At 39.6% G+C, this 16,868-nt stretch overlaps 1 protein-coding gene across 1 annotated transcript in view; it reads left to right on the top strand.

The window, feature by feature from the left end:
* MTTP (microsomal triglyceride transfer protein) overlaps positions 1 to 13,599 on the top strand; it is a 56,747-nt gene extending 43,148 nt beyond the window's left edge. Inside the window, exons 16-18 of the mRNA XM_019962404.2 lie at positions 7,177 to 7,301; positions 10,374 to 10,544; positions 12,113 to 13,599. Coding sequence (XP_019817963.2) covers positions 7,177 to 7,301; positions 10,374 to 10,544; positions 12,113 to 12,284 — 468 coding nt within the window. The 3' untranslated portion in view covers positions 12,285 to 13,599. The remainder of the gene's footprint in view (positions 1 to 7,176; positions 7,302 to 10,373; positions 10,545 to 12,112) is intronic.
* Positions 13,600 to 16,868: the final 3,269 nt, after the last annotated feature.

Genomic DNA, 16,868 nt, shown 5'->3' with positions numbered 1-16,868 from the left:
GATATACCTGGAGTAACAGGCAAATTTGGTCTTGGAATACAGAATGAAGCAGGGCAAAGGCTAAGAGAGTTTTGCCAAGAGAATGCACTGGTCATAGCAAACACCCTCTTCTAACAACACAAGAGAAAACTACACATGGACATCACCAGATGGTCAATACCAAAATCATATTTATTATATTCTTTGCAGCCAAAGATGGAGAAGCTCTATACAGTCAGCAAAAACAAGACTGGGAGCTGACTGTGGCTCAGATCATGAACTTCTTATTGCCAAATTCAGGCTTAAATTGAAAAAAGTAGGGAAAACCACTAGACCACTCAGGTATGACCTAAATCAAATCCATTACAATTATACAGTGGAAATGAGAAATAGATTTAAGGGAATAGATCTGATAGAGTGTCTGATGAACTATGGATGGAGGTTCATGACATTGTACAGGAGACAGGGATCAAGACCATCCATAAGAAAAAGATATCTAAAAAAGCAAAATGGCTGTCTGAGGAGGCCTTACAAATATCTGTGAAAAGAAGAGAAGCGAAAAGCAAAGAGGAAAGGAAAAATATACCCATTTGAATGCAGAGTTCCAAAGAACAGCAAGGAGAGATAAGCAAGACTTCCTCAGTGATAAATGCAAAGAAATAGAGGAAAACAATAGAATGGGAAAGACTGGAGATCTCTTCAAGAAAATTAGAAATACCGAGGGAACATTTCATGCAAAGATGGGCACAATAAAGAACAAAAATGGTATGGACCTAACAGAAGCAGAAGATATTAAGAAGAGGTGGCAAGAATACACAGAAGAACTGTACAAAAAAGATCTTCATGACCCAGATAATCACGATGGTGTGATCACTCATCTACAACCAGGCATCCTGGAATGTGAAGTCAAGTGGGCCTTAGGAAGCATCACTACAAACAAAGCTAGTGGAGGTGATGGAATTCCAGTTGAGCTATTTCAAATTATAAAAGATGATGCTGTGAAAGTGCTGCACTCAATATGCCAGCAAATTTGGAAAACTCAGCAGTGGCCACAGGACTGGAAAAGGTCCGTTTTCATTCCAACCCCAAAGAAAGGCAATGCCAAAGAATGCTCAAACTACCACACAATTGCACTCAATTGCTAGCCAAGTAATGCTCAAAATTCTTCAAGCCAGGCTTCAACAGTATGTGAACCATGAATTTCCACATATTCAAGCTGGTTTTAAGAAAGACAGAGGAATCAGAGATCAAATTGCCAACATCCATTGGATTATTGAAAAATCTAGAGAGTTCCAGAAAAACATCTATTTCTGCTTTATTGACTATGCCAAAGCCTTTGACTGTGTGGATCACAATAAACTGGAAAATTCTTCAAGAGATGGGAATACCAGACCACCTGACCTGCCTCCTGAGAAATCTGTATGCAGGTCAAGAAGCAAAAGTTAGAACTGGACATGGAACAACAGACTCGTTCTAAATAGGGAAAGGAGTACATCAAGGCTGTATATTGTCACCCTGCTTATTTAACTTATATGCAGAGTACATCATGAGAAACGCTGGGCTAGATGAAGCACAAACTGGAATCAAGATTGCTGGGTGAAATATCAATAATCTCAGATATGCAGATGACACCACCCTTATGGCAGACAGCGAAGAAGAACTAAAGAGCCTCTTGATGAAAGTGAAAGAGAAGAGTGAAAAAGTTGGCTTAAAACTCAACATTCAGAAAACTAAGATCATGACATCTGATCCCATCACTTCACGGGAAATAGTTGGGGAAACAGTGGAAACAGTGACAGACTTTATTTTGGGGGGCAAAATAAAGTCAAAATCACTGCAGATGGTGACTACAGCTATGAAATTAAAAGACGCTTACTCCTTGGAAGGAAAGTTATGACCAACCTAGACAGCATATTAAAAAGCAGAGACATTACTTTGCCAACAAAGGTCCGTGTAGTCAAAGCTGTGGTTTTTCCAGTAGACATGTATGGGTGTAAGAGTTGGACTTTAAAGAAAGCTGAGCACCTGAGAATTGATGCTTTTGAAGTGTGGTGTTGGAGAAGACTCTTGAGAGTCCCTTGGACTGCAAGGAGATCCAACCAGTCCATCCTAAAGGAAATCAGTCCTGAATATTCATTGGAAGGACTAACGCTAAAGCTGAAACTCCAATTCTTTGGCCACCTGATGTGAAGAACTGACTCATTTGAAAAGACCCTGATGCTCTGAAAGATTGGAGGTGGGAGGAGAGGGGATGACAGAGGATGAGATGGTTGGATGGCATCACTGACTCGATGGACATGAGTTTGAGTAAACTCTGGGAGCTGGAGATGGAGAGGGAAGCCTGGTGTGCTGCATTCCATGGGGTTGCAAAGAATCAGACACTACTGAGCGACTGAACTTAACTGAATTGAACTGAGTTACCTCCTGTGTACTCTTGGGAAGTTATTTCATAGCTTTATACCAGGAATTCCTACACATAAAGTAAGGTTTTTGGAACAGATGGTTCAATTTTTTTATTAGCTTTGTTCTTTGCTGGATAACTCAAGGATTTTGATGTGTTGGGTTTTGTTTTTGAAATCAAAAATTTTAAGATCTGTAAGTGACCTGAAGTATCAGATTTCCTAAAAATCCACCCAAACATCATTGGTTGCGACTAGAAATTAATTCCCTTTCTTTATTATTCTTCATAACAGTTCAGGATAGCTATAGATAACAACAACAACAACAAAAACTTAATTTAGGGTAGTTTGACCAAATAGTTTGATTTTTATCATGTAAAAAATATTTAGAAGTAGATAGTCCAGGGTTGATATGGCAACCTTAGGTATTATTAGGATGCAGGTTCTTTTTCCATCTTTACTTGTGGCTTTTAACCTCATCTTGCCACCTCAAGATTCTCAGATGGCTGTTGTACTTCCAGCACTAATTTCTCATTCCAGGAAGGGAGAGGGAAGGGTAAGGGGCAGCAGAGTCTGACTCTTTTCAAGAACTATCCTACAAGCCCTATCTATTTCTAAAAAATAAAACCATATGCAAATAGAAGTCCTTTGTTGTGATCAAAACTGTGTCATATGGCTCTCTAGCTGCAAGAGAAGCTGGTAAATATAGTTTTTTTGGTGGTTGTACCAACACTCTGAACAAAACTGTGTTTCTCTTACTATGAATGAAAAGAAGAAAACAAGCAATGCCTCTAATACCCCTTAATTCTCAAAATCACACATGAAAAATTGTTCTCAAATTAATCAGAGAACTGCACATCATTACACTGCACATTTCCATTAAAGTATTACCTGTGGGAGATAATCTTTTTTTTTTAGTTGGGGGGCTGTGGTGGGGCTTTGTTGCTGCACATGGGCTTTCTCTAGGTATGCAGGCTTCTGACTATGGTGGCTTCTCTTGTTGCAGAGTGCAGCAAGACTAGGCACACAGACTTCAACAGTTGCAGCACGTGGGCTCAGTAGTTGTGGCTCATGGGCTTAGTTGGTCCACAGTGTGTGGGATTTTCCCAGACCAGAGATCAAACTGGTGTCCCCAGCATTGCAAGGTTGATTCTTAACCCCTGGACCACCAGGAAAGTGCTGGGGAAATCTATTCATAATGAAAGAATCTCTGAAGAAGTCCTAAGAGTGCTGAGAAAGTAGTTCACAATTTAAGATGCAGGAATAATCACAGTTCAATATCATCTATATGTACTCACCTTCCCATCAGCAATGCTTAATGTCTGAATCAGATATTAAAGTTGATGCAAACATAAATAGTAATCTAGACCAGGGTTGGGAAACAATTTATGTAAAGGGAAAAAAGTAAATAGTTCAGGCTCTGTGAGACATATGGTCTTAACCATTGTAGAGTGACAATAGCTATAAATGATATATTAACATATGAGTGCATCAGGGTTCCAATAAAGTTTTATTTACAAAAGTAGTCAGTGGGCCAGGTCTGCCTGCAGTCCATAGTTTGCCAACCCCTGATCTAGATTATCTTTATGGTTTTTCTTTTTAAAAAACAATATTTTACTGAAGTATAGTTGGTTTAAAATGTTGTGTAAGTTTCTACCATACAGCAAAGTGATTAAGTTATTGTATTTTTTTTATTAATTAAGCTAGGGCATCACAGGCATATTCTAAGAGAAAGATCTTCACTTAGCTATTAAACATAGCCCCGTGGCAGTGTATTTTAAATTGAAGTATTTTGCAGATCTCAATTTATTATAGAAATGAGCTGTTTGAGTCTCCCTGGCTCTGCAGAGTGCTCCAGTAATGCAATTCCAGCTTGAGAGGCACATACCACTCTAGGTCAAGTGCTGACATTGCAGGAAATTTTGGCAGTTGAGGGACTGTCACAGCCACCAGGGCAGATGGAATTACTCTGTACTCTCTCTCTCTCTTTTGGCTAATTGGATTACTCTTCAGAGAAGGATGTTTGATAAAGTCAGATTAATAGGGGGATCCTCTTTAGCCAGCAAGGAACATACTTTCCTGAATGGAAGCAATGGGATGAGTTATCAAAACATAGGTGTCTGAGCTATAAGAAACACCTTTAGGACCAAAAGTAAAAGATCAAAGGGGTCCTATTAGCTACAAATACAAAGCTCCAGTATCTTGTTCTTCTAGTTCATGGACAAGAATTAAATATGCACTCTGAGTCAAATAGGACATAAACCTATTGCTGTTTTAGTCACTAAATCATGTCCGACTCTTTTGTGATGCCATGGTCTGTAGAACACCAGGCTCCTCAGTCCATGGGGTTTCCCAGGCAAGACTACTGGAGTGGTTTGTCATTGCCTACTCCAAGGGGTCTTCCTGACCCAAAGATTGAACCCAAGTCTCCTGCCTTAGAAGGCGGGTGCTTTACTGCTGAGCCACCAGGGAAGCCCATAAGCCTGTACTTTATCTTTTTTTGCCATATTTCTTAGAACAGGCCTCCTTGCACAGTAGGAGACAAGTGAGAGTTATGATTCTGTGATAGTCATGTATGGTAGTAGAAAAGTCTCCCCACTAGAGACCATCTGGATTATCAGTCTAGCTCCACAGGTAGCCTTCAAGCCTCATTTTTCTTTTCAATCTTCAGATATAATGCCAACCATGGAAGATTTGTATGGAAATGAAATGAGATACGAAATATAGAGCTTCAAGGGGCACAACAGATACTCAAAAACCATTAGTTCTACTTATTTACATCCCTCAAAAAGTAAAACCACTGGGCTGTGTGATTTAGTCCCTTTCATGAAGGAAAGCGTGGTTTGTCCTTCTACTGGGGTCAGTGGTCTATCCTGAACATATTCGTCTGTGATTATATGTAAGAACTCTTCTTTGATCCCTTTGCATGAGAGATGGAATCTTCCCAGAAAGCCAAGGCTCTCCTCAAAACCCACACTGCAGTGGAAATGCTCTCTCCCCACAAAAGGAACATTGTCTAATAGCCGTGAAATGTTCTTTCCCATGGTGCATGGTGTGTTTTGACATCCACGTAATGTATGGTCAGTGGGAAAACCAAAGTCTATGTCATAGACCTCTGCTGAGTTGGGTGGACTAACAAGATTATAGCTTTCAATTGGAAATATAGAATATGACCCAAAGAAAGAAATACTTCTGAGGCAGGGCACACCGTAGGGCCCATTTGGAAGCAATTACCATCATGGTACAAATGCAGAATTTGTATCTTGGTTCTGCAGTTCATAGGATGGGTTACAATTTGAACATGATTATTTGTTTTTTTTTCAGGATAATTTGTTTTCCTTCATACTAGTTATGATGCCTGAGACAACCCCTGCATCCTTCCACAACCACATTTTGTTCTAGACTTAATGTAGCAACAGGTATCCTTAGGGCTGTCTCCTAATGTGTGTGTCCTGAGCTCTGTGTCAAGAATCTCATGTTTTCATCTGAATATCTTTCAGACCAAAAGTAGTTTCATGCCACAATCAGACTTTTTTAGTAAACCTATTTCTATGACTGAGACTCTTGCCACTCTTTTTGAAAGTTGGAGAAAATCCAGGGAGATTAATGACCAACACAATCCTCTCTAGAAATTAAAATTGCAGCATTAACAGTTGATGAAAGCATGGTTTGTTTGGTCTGAGTAGGGTAGTTACATAAAGAAGTTAGTCATGCTGCCAGTTGCCACGAATCTAAGATCTTCGGAGGAATATAAAAATTAAGAGTATTGAGCCTTTTTTGAAGAACTGTTGTCATTTCCAACATTGTCCCCGGGCAATCTGATTCCAGCCCAGCTGAAGAAGTTTTCAGCCAACATCACCCCATCTAGTGTACACAGAAATTGCAAGACTTAAAAGGTATATGCTGGCAATCGGTATAAAACAGTGGGCTTCAGACAACTACAAAGCTGCTGAGGATGGACTATGTTTCTACGTGATTGCTGTCACTCTGGAATATGCTGTGTGGTTCATGGTGATCTTTTATGTTATATTGATGTCATTCCAAACTTCAAATAGTAGGGTATTAAGTCTTAGTTAAGTTACCCTGCCTTTCTTTCCCTGCTTTCCTTTCCTAGGCAATTCATAGAATTTGTATACTGCACCAGCAGTTTTTATCTTTCCTTACATTTGCCAGCAAGATGCAGTTTACTTTGACACAGCACATAACTACAGACGTGCTAAAAGACTTCTGGAAATCATTTATCCCAGCCCTCATCCCCACCCTAAAGCCAATGCTGGATTTCCGAGGGAGATGGCTTCATTTTTCCTAGTCTGGTGGCTCTCAAATTTGGGTACATCAGAATCACACGAGGTCTTGTTAAAACACAGATCCCTGGGCACCACCCTCAGAGTTTCTAATTCAGTAGATAGGGAGCTTGCATTCCTAACACGTTCCACAGATGCTCCTGCTACTCATCAGAGAAGCACACTTTGAAAACCATATTCCTCCCAAAGTGAGGCAACGGTTGAGAGAAAGCACCTTTCTCAACTGACACTTTACTTGTTTATTATTTTAATTGATTAAATAATGTAGCATTATCAGTAATCTACTTCCAGTGATCAAGATTAGAATGTGTTTCCCAGCCTAGAGAAAGACTTCAACATTAACACAACTCCAGTGGTATTGCAGGAGGAATGTGCTATTAGGGGCTGGCTAAATTGTGCTGCTGCTTCTCCTCCCCTCTCCCTTCACCTTCCCCTTTCCCCTCTTCCTCCTTCCCTTTCTCCTTCTAACTATTATTACATATTTTTGTTTCTAGGAGCTTCAGCTGCAATCTGGACTTAAGGCCAATATGGATGTTCAAGGTGGTCTAGCTATTGATATTACAGGTGCCATGGAGTTTAGTCTATGGTATCGTGAATCTAAAACCCGAGTGAAAAATCGGTAAGCATTTGTATAGTACTCTATGAAAAGAACCACAGATATTTCTTTTTTAATTTTATTGAAGTATAGTTGATTTACAATGTTAATTTCTGCTATATAGCAAACTGATTCAGTTTTATTGATACATATATATGTTGTTTTTCATATTCTTTTCCATTATGGTTTATCATAGAATATTGAATATAGTTCCCTGTGCTATATAGTAGGACCTTGTTATTTATCCATTCTATATATAATAATTTGCCACTTCTAATAGCAAACTCCCAGTCCTTCCCTTTGCCATCCCACTCCCCCTTGGCAACCACAAGTCTGTTCTCTATATGCAGAGATATGTTTTTGGAATCCTTTAACCTTCCAACCCCTCAAAATCTATGCTTTCTATTTGTAATCATTAAATCATAGAGTAGGGAGTAACCATGGGAAGTCATTCTTACCATAGATCCTCATGAGCAGGTAGGTATCTAATACAACTTAGAGAAGGATCTTTTTGCTTTTAAAGACATCCATGGACACCTTGCCCAGTGGGTGAGACATCCATCTTCTCTTGGTATTCCACTTTCAGTTCAGTTCAGTTGCTCAGTCGTGTCCAGCACTTTATGACCCTATGGACTGCAGCATGCCAGGCTTCCCTGTCCATCACCAACTCCTGGGGCTTGCTCAAACTCATGACCATCAAGTCGGTGATGCCATCCAACCATCTCATTCTCTGTCATCCCCTTCTCCTGCCTTCAGTCTTTCCCAAAATCAGGGTCTTTTCCAAGGAGTCAGTTCTTCGCATAAGGGGGACAAAGTATTGGAGCTTCAGCATCAGTCCTTCCAATGAATATTCAGGACTGATTTCCTTTAGGATTGACTGGTTTGATCTCTTTGAAGTCCAAGGGACTCTCAAGAGTCTTCTCCAAAACCACAGTTCAAAAGCATCAATTCTTCAGTGCTCGGCTTTCTTTATGGTCCAACTCTCACATCCATACATGACTACTGGAAAAACCAAAGCTTTAACTAGACAGACCTTTGTTTTGCTTTTTAATACGCTGTCTAGGTTGGTCATAGCTTTTCTTCCAAGGAGCAAGTATCTTTTAATTTCATGGCTGCAGTCATAAAATTAGCAGGGTAACAAAATATTCCACTTTAGTAGTTGACAATGCTGTCAGAAAACTTTACTTTTAAGCAAATTATTTTAGCTTATCCCTCTTGTTGAGATTTAAAATCTTTCTTCTTTTGCTGTCTTCAGTGGAGAAAAATAAAAAGATGATCACTTTTGTGCAGAATTTAAGTCTTAAATATTCTGAGTCCTTTAAGTGTATTTATCAGTGTTCATTTTTCTAAACAGAATTTCCTCAGGTCATTTAGCTTTTTTAATTGACCCATCAGATCAAATGAAAGCATTTTATTTTGACCTTAAAGCATCTTTGAACTAGCATTATAATCAAAAGAATTTTTCTTCTGTTTGTTATAGTATTGAAGAAAAGAAAATGAAAAATGAAATTGATTTTTACATTTTTGGATATTTAAAAATACAGTGGGGCAGAAGTGAGATAGGAGTGCTAAAATTAGATTTTTAAAATTTATTTTGAACAATGGGTGAAAGAATTGAGAAAAATCAAAAGGTAGCACACTTAACATGAAAGATGACCTTCAGGGTTACTGAAAGGAACCAAAGAATGAGAAATGGGAGAAGCTTTCAGAGGGATAAGCAATATAATTTAGGGCTTCCCACCAAATCAGTCATCATTCTCCTCTTTTTCATGTATTTTCTGGATAGAAGTTTTCCCAAATTAAACTGAGTTGAATTATTTGCGTAAGGAAGTCAACAACAGCAATGCCAAAAAAATAGCTGGCTTTTTAAAAGGGACACAATATCCCTAAGTGTCTGCCAGTGTCCACATTATAGCCAATTCATCTTTAGTTTTCCATTTGCTCATTTAAAGATGATCTAAGCCTTTGTTGCGGAGAAGGCAATGGCACCCCACTCCAGTACTCTTACCTGGAAAATCCCATGGACGGAGGGGCCTGGTGGGCTGCAGTCCATGGGGTCGCTAGAAGTCAGACACGACTGAGCAACTTCACTTAATTTTTTCACTTTCATGCATTGGAGGAGGAAATGGCAACCCACTCCAGTGTTCTTGCCTGGAGAATCCCAGGGACAGGGGAACCTGGTGGACTGCCGTCTATGGGGTCGCACAGAGTCGGACACGACTGACGCGACTTAGCAGCAGCAGCAGCAGCAAGCCTTTGTTGAGTGTAAGATGTGAGAAGGTATGGTAAAGGATTCAGGGATTTAAATGCTCCCACCTCCGACCTACTTTTCACTGGCAACAACAGCAAGTGTGCTGTGAGTAGGACGGCAAACATTAGTAGGTCTATCAAAAGAGTGTAAAGTACAACTCATATTTCATCTGAAGTCTGCAATTAAATTAGAGTGGTCCCAGAAGTAAGCCTTCTAGAATTGCATATCCTCTTCATTTTCCCCCAAGACTTTATCCTACTCAGTCCAGTCTGTCTAGGTGATCATTGGAGAACCTATGATATCTGTCCTTTCTGAGCCATGCAATGTACATGCTGTAGGAATTGTTCTTCATGATACTATATATTTTTTAAAAATACCTTGGCAACCATAGACTTCTGTCACCAAAGACCTTTTAGAGAAAGTAATGAAATGAATTAAAATAACTACATAGAAGCCAAAAGAGAGATAAGTACCAAGAAAATTGTTGTAAACATCCACTGTCCTCTGGGTGAGCTTAGATTTTAAGATAATCAGTTATTTCTGACTTTCTGAAAGGACCAGATCCCAGGCATCTTTTCCTCTTGGCTCTTGGTATGCCCTTATCAAACATTAATGCCAGATAGACATTTCATTCCCACATTTAGAACTGAAGGCTGGGAGAGGACTCAGAGGTAAGGCAAATTTTCACTGCCCAATTCCTAGAACTATCCAGGCTCTGGTACCAACAGAATTCTAAGCAAATTTAGGTCACCTTTCCAGTTATCAATGTCAGAAATTCAGACCCCATGGTCTGTTAGTTCAGCTCAGTTAAATGTGATTCATGGATTATTTTGCTCAATTTTTAGGGTAAGTGTGTTAATAACTGGTGGCATCACGGTGGACTCCTCTTTTGTGAAAGCTGGCTTGGAAATTGGTGCAGAAACAGAAGCAGGCTTGGAGTTTATCTCCACGGTGCAGTTTTCTCAGTACCCATTTTTAGTTTGTCTGCAGATGGACAAGGAAGATGTTCCATACAGGTAAGAAACAGGACTTACAGAATGTTCCAGGGACATCAAGAGTTCACCAGGAACTTGCACCCAATTTTGAGCATTCCACAGAAATTAAAGGAAAATGGTAAAACCCAGTGAGACATGAATTTTCTTTAAATGAATAAAGAATAATTGATAAGACTAAAAAAAAATGTCAGTTTCTAGCATGCCAAGAAACTGTAATGACAAGTTCATTTGATTCTGGAGATAATATCATATTCTAGCCCAGAAATAATTTATCAAGGCAACAAAGAGATTTGATTTAGTGTAAGTTTCCACATAGTTTCAGCAAAAACACTAGATACGTGTTTACTATCAGCTGTTTTCACAGTTTTCTCTTGGATAGAAAGCTCAAAACAGAACATCTGACAATCATTTACCATGGCTTAAAAGCCCAAATGAATTCACAAGTTTTATGTAATCCATATAACAGCAACTTGACCTGGTTTAAGTTTCTCTCAAGCTTAAGTGTTGGGGATTTTGAATTTTAAAAAACATGCTTTTATTAGAGTACTTGTGTGTGTATGCTCAGTCTCTCAGTTGTGTTCAGCTCTTTGCAACCCCATGAACTATAGCTTGCCAGGCTCCTCTGTCTGTGGAATTCTCCAGGCAAGAACACTGGAATGGGTAGACATTGCCTTCTCCTGAGGATCTCCTGAGGATCAAACTCAGGTCTTTTACATTACAAGCAGATTCTTTACCATCTGAGCCACCAGGGAAGCTTCCCTGAGGCTATTAAGCAGTTGTTAATTTATATTAACTTATGTCTAGAATGGACTTCCCTGGTGGCTCAGAAGATTAAGAATCCGCCTGCCAATGCAGTAGACCTGGGTTCAATCCTTGGGTCAGGAAGATCCCCTGGAGAAGGGAAAGGCTACCCTCTCTAGTATTCTTGCCTAGAAAATCCAATGGTCAGAGGAGCCTGGCGGACTACAGTCCATGGGATCACGAAGAGTTGGACATGAATGAGTGACTAACACACACACACACACACGCACGCAAGCACGCACGCATGCACATGTCTAGAATAAACCTCCATTAACACATTAAAAAGAAAATCAACCTTCCAGTGGTCAAAATGCAGTGACCAGCAGCCCAGGCACAAGGCTAACTGATCTGGTTCCACATTTCACTTGGCCCAGAGCTCTGGGGGTGTTTCCCTGTCAGCATTGTTGGCTTAAACCCAGATGGATTTGCTCCTTACTAAAAGGGGTATACCCCAAAGGCAGGGCCCCTGGAATGAGGGATGGGAGACATAGCAAGGCCTACAAAGCTTAGCAGCATCTCCAAAAATCTGAGAGGCATTTGGTCTTTCATGCCAGAAAAATGAGTGGCAGGACTCTCATATCCCAGGCCTGTGAAGTGTATCTGTTAGCGGGAAAAGAAATGGGAAGAAAAAAATCACCACATTCGTGGGAACGAAAGCTTTGGTACTGACGTCCTTTCTCAATTGGCTTTGACTCAGAAGCTTGAAGTGTTCATTCAATAACTGGGCTCTGATGGGTGTGGTGTGACTTTAATATGTGTGTGATTTTGTTATTGTTGTTGTTATGCAGGCAATTTGAGACAAAATATGAAAGGCTGTCCACAGGCAGAGGTTACGTTTCTCGGAAGAGAAAAGAAAGCCTAATAGGAGGATGTGAATTCCCGCTGCACCAAGAGAACTCTGACATGTGCAAGGTGGTGTTTGCTCCTCAACCAGAGAGCAGTTCCAGTGGTTGGTTTTGAAACTGATGGGGGCTGTTTCATTAGACTTCATCTCGCCAGAAGGGATAAGACGTGACATGCCTAAGTATTGCTCTCTGAGAGCACAGTGTTTACATATTTACCTGTATTTAAGAGTTTTGTAGAACGTGATGAAAAACCTCACATAATTAAGTTTGGGCCTGAATCATTTGATACCACCTACAGGGTCATTCTGAGCCACTCTCTGTGATACTTTAGTAGCGTTCTGTTTTCCTGCATCTCTCTCAAATCACATTTACTACTGTGAAACTAGTTCTGCCCTAAGAAGAAACCATTGTTTAAAAAAAAAAACACCTACACACACTAGGGGGGAGCACAGTTTTGTTTCAAAAATGTTCAATCACTGTATGAAGTCCTTGGTAAAATCTTGCATGGCTTGTCTCTACCAAACATGCCCAATCAGGAAAGTGGACCTTTTTGTTGCTGTTTTTAGGGGGCATAAGGGAAAAGGGACACGACTTTTAAAGGCTTCTGTCAACTATGTTCAAGAATTAATATTTATCTCTTCTACTGTTAGTTTTATTGAGCCTTGAGGTAGGAGGCACACAGAATTGACACGTACCATCTCATCTCTGTGCTGGCCACATCGATTGCTAGAAGAAAGCCTGTCAGGCCTCTGCCTCCTGCCTTACAAAAACGTCAGACTGAGCTTATCAGAATTAGAAATACTAACTTCAGGAACTCCATTTTACTTTTTTTGTGTTGTGTCTCTTTGAGACTTCAGTATGGTCCACTGTCCTTTATAAGGAAGATCATCAAATAGTCATCATTTTTTATCTTTTCATCAGTTGTTTTGTGGTGGAAGTTCCAGTCTGTTGGACTATAATCTACAAAAGCTAGGAGAACTTAATAATACTTTAAGAAACTGATGGATTTGGATTCTAAAATATGAAATCAAGAAAAGAATGTCTCTATCTGTACAAATTAAAAGAAACATTAAAAGAGACATCTCTTACATCTCCTGTATTGGCAGGTGAGTTCTTTACTACTAGCGATCAGTACTTTACTCTTTTTACTGTTGAATAATATCCCGTTATATAAATATGCCATTTATCAGTTGATAGACATTTGGATAGTTTTCACCTTTTCATATGTTAACCATTTCAAGTATTTACTAATAAAAAGACACATGTGTTAGTGACAGGATCCAAACAGATAACAGGTGCTCACTTGTCCATAAAACACACACACACACACACACACACACTATGGGATTTATGGAAGTTTAAGTAGCCCACCATTAGTTGTAAATTTAAGATGATATGTGATGAAATAAATATGTGGAATTCCTACTGAATTGCTTTTGTCTTCTGTTACTTAGTTGTTGTCGTTCAGTCGCTAAATCATGTCCAACTCTTTGCAACCCCAAGCAGCACGCCAGGCTTCCCTGTCTTTACTATCTCCAGGAGTTTGTTCAGACTAGTGTCCATTGAGTCAATGATGCCATCCAGCCATCCATTAATTTGAGCACCATATTTATCTGTTACCGTCACTTTCTGAGCACAGACACACCTACAACAGAGCCTCTACAGCTCTACAGAATAGGCCAGGTGCTCTAATGAGTGGTCAGAACCCTTTGGAAAATACACTGCTGGAAACAGCAGCAGTCAGAAGCTCTTAAAAACAAGCTCTAAGCCCAGTTTTTTAAAACTTTGGACCAGCACACTTATTGTGTTATTGAGAAAAGAAAAAAGACTAAAAAGCAAGAGGGTTTTGGGGGGTACTGGTAGTGGTGGTGGCATTGGCCTTGGAGGAAACATTCTATAGAGATTCTGTTGTTGCGGCAAAAGCAAGTTGATGCAGAGCACTGAGCTCAAGATGTTGGGAGCTAAGAAACCTCGGCTATGTGATGCTTGGCAAATCCCAGCTACTTCTGTGATAACAGCCTGTGTGGGGTGTGTGTGTGTGTGCAGGCTCAGTCGTGTCCAACTCTTTGTGATCCCATGTATGGTAGCCTGCCAGTTTCCTCTGTCCATTGGATTTTTCAAGCAAAAATACTGGAGTGGGTTGCCATGCCCTCCTCCAGGGGATCTTCCTGATCCTGGGATTGAACCCACGACTCTTACATCTCCTACATTGGCAGGTGAGTTCTTTACCACTAGTGACCAATATTTGACTCTTTTTATGGTTGAATAATATTCCATTACATAAATATACCATTTAACAGTTGATGTTCATTTGGGTAGTTTTCACCTTTAGTTATCATGAGTAATTCTGTCATGAACTTTTGTCTACAAATTTTTGTGTGAGCATATGCTTTTATTTCTCTTGGGTATATGCCTCATAGTAGAATTGCTGGGTCAAACAGCAATTGTATGTTTTAGACTTTTAATAATTGCCAAATGTTTTTCACGTGACTACACCATTTTACATTTCCACCAGCAGTGTATAAGGTTTCTGATATCTCCTTATCTTCAACAACAATCTTACTGCCCTTTTTAAATTATAGCCATCCTAGTGGATGTGAAGTGGTACCTCACCATTGTTTTGATTTGTGTTTCCCTAATGACTAATGATGTTGAGCATTCTTCAGTGCACTTACTAGCCACTGCATATTATTACATCTTCTTTGGAGATATGTTTATTCAGATCCTTTGCCTTTTAAAAAATTGGATTATTTGTCTTTATTATTGAGTGGTAAGAATTCCTTATATATTTGGGGTGTAAGTCCCTTGTCAGATAAATAACTTCTGAAAATTTTTTCCATTCTGTGTGATGTCTTTTCACTCTCTTGATAATGTTCTTTGAAACACAAGAGTTTTTAATTGTAGTGAAACCCAAGTGATCTATTTTTCCTTTTGTTGCTTGTACTTTTGGTCACATCCAAGAAGCCACTGGAAGTCCAAGGTCACAAAGATTTACCCCTATGTTTTCTTCTAAGAGTTTCATGCTGCTGCTGCTGCTGCTGCTGCTAAGTCGCTTCAGTCGTGTCCGACTCTGTGTGACCCCAGAGACGACAGCCCACCAGGCTCCCCCATCCCTGGGATTCTCCAGGCAAGAACACTGGAGTGGGTTGCCATTTCCTTCTCTGAGAGTTTCATAGTTAGCTCTAAATTAAATATTTGATCTAGTTTGAATTAATCTTTATATATGATCTGCAGTAGGGAGTCCAAATTCATTCTTTTGTATGTGGACACCTGGTTGTCCCAACAGCATTTGTTGAAAGTATTTTTTTCCCCCACTACATTATCTTGACATCTTTGTTGAAAAGCAATTGACTGTAAGTGTAAAGGCTCACTTCTGGATTGTTTGTTTTATTCCATTAATCTGCATGTTATCTTTAGTCCAGTAGGATACTCTTTTCATTGTTGTTGCTTTATAGTAAGTTTTGAACTTGCAACCTGTGAGTCCACCTACTTTTTTTTTTTTATTTAACTTTACAATATTGTATTGGTTTTGCCATATATCAAAATGAATCTGCCACAGGTATACATGTGTTCCGCATCCTGAACCCTCCTCCCTCCTCCCTCCCCATACCATCCCTCTGGGTCGTCCCAGTGCACCAGCCCCAAGCATCCAGTATCGTGCATCGAACCTGGGCTGGCAACTCGTTTCATATATGATATTATACATATTTCAATGCCATTCTCCCAAATCATCCCACCCTCTCCTGTTCTGTACATCAGTGTCTCTTTTGCTGTCTCGTATACAGGGTTATTGTTACCATCTTTCTAAATTCCATATATATGCATTAGTATACTGTATTGCTGTTTTTCTTTCTGGCTTACTTCACTCTGTATAATAGGCTCCAGTTTCATCCACCTTATTAGAACTGATTCAAATGTATTCTTTTAACGGCTGAGTAATACTCCATTGTGTAGATGTACCATTGCTTTCTTATCCATTCATCTGCTGATGGACATCTAGGTTGATTCCATATCCTGGCTATTATAAACAGTGCTGCGATGAACATTGGGGTACACATGTCTCTTTCCCTTCTGGTTTCCTCAGTGTGTATGCCCAGCAGTGGGATTGCTGGATCATAAGGCAGTTCTATTTCCAGTTTTTTAAGGAATCTCCACACTGTTCTCCATAGTGGCTGTACTAGTTTGCGTTCCCACCAACAGTGTAAGAGGGTTCCCTTTTCTCCACACCCACTCCAGCATTTATTGCTTGTAGACTTTTGGATAGCATCCATTCTGACTGGTGTGAAATGGTACCTCATAGTGGTTTTGATTTGCATTTCTCTGATAATGAGTGATGTTGAACATCTTTTCATGTGTTTGTTAGCCATCTGTATGTCTTCTTTGGAGAAATGTCTATTTAGTTCTTTGGCCCATTTTTTGATTGGGTCATTTATTTTTCTTGAATTGAGCTGTAGGGGTTGCTTGTATATTTTTGAGATTAGTTGTTTATCTGTTGCTTCATTTGCTATTATTTTCTCTCATTCTGAAGGCTGTCTTTTCACCTTGATTATAGTTTCCTTTGTTGTGCAGAAGCTTTTAATTTTAATTAGGTCCCATTTGTTTATTTTTGCTTTTATTTCCAATATTCTGGGAGGTGGGTCATAGAGGATCCTGCTGTGATGTATGTTGGAGAGTGTTTTGCCTATGTTCTCTAGGAGTT

This window comes from Bos indicus, chromosome 6 (assembly GCF_029378745.1).
Source record: "Bos indicus isolate NIAB-ARS_2022 breed Sahiwal x Tharparkar chromosome 6, NIAB-ARS_B.indTharparkar_mat_pri_1.0, whole genome shotgun sequence".
NCBI classification, from domain to species: domain Eukaryota; kingdom Metazoa; phylum Chordata; class Mammalia; order Artiodactyla; family Bovidae; genus Bos; species Bos indicus.
This window is presented reverse-complemented; position numbering and strand designations above follow the sequence as displayed.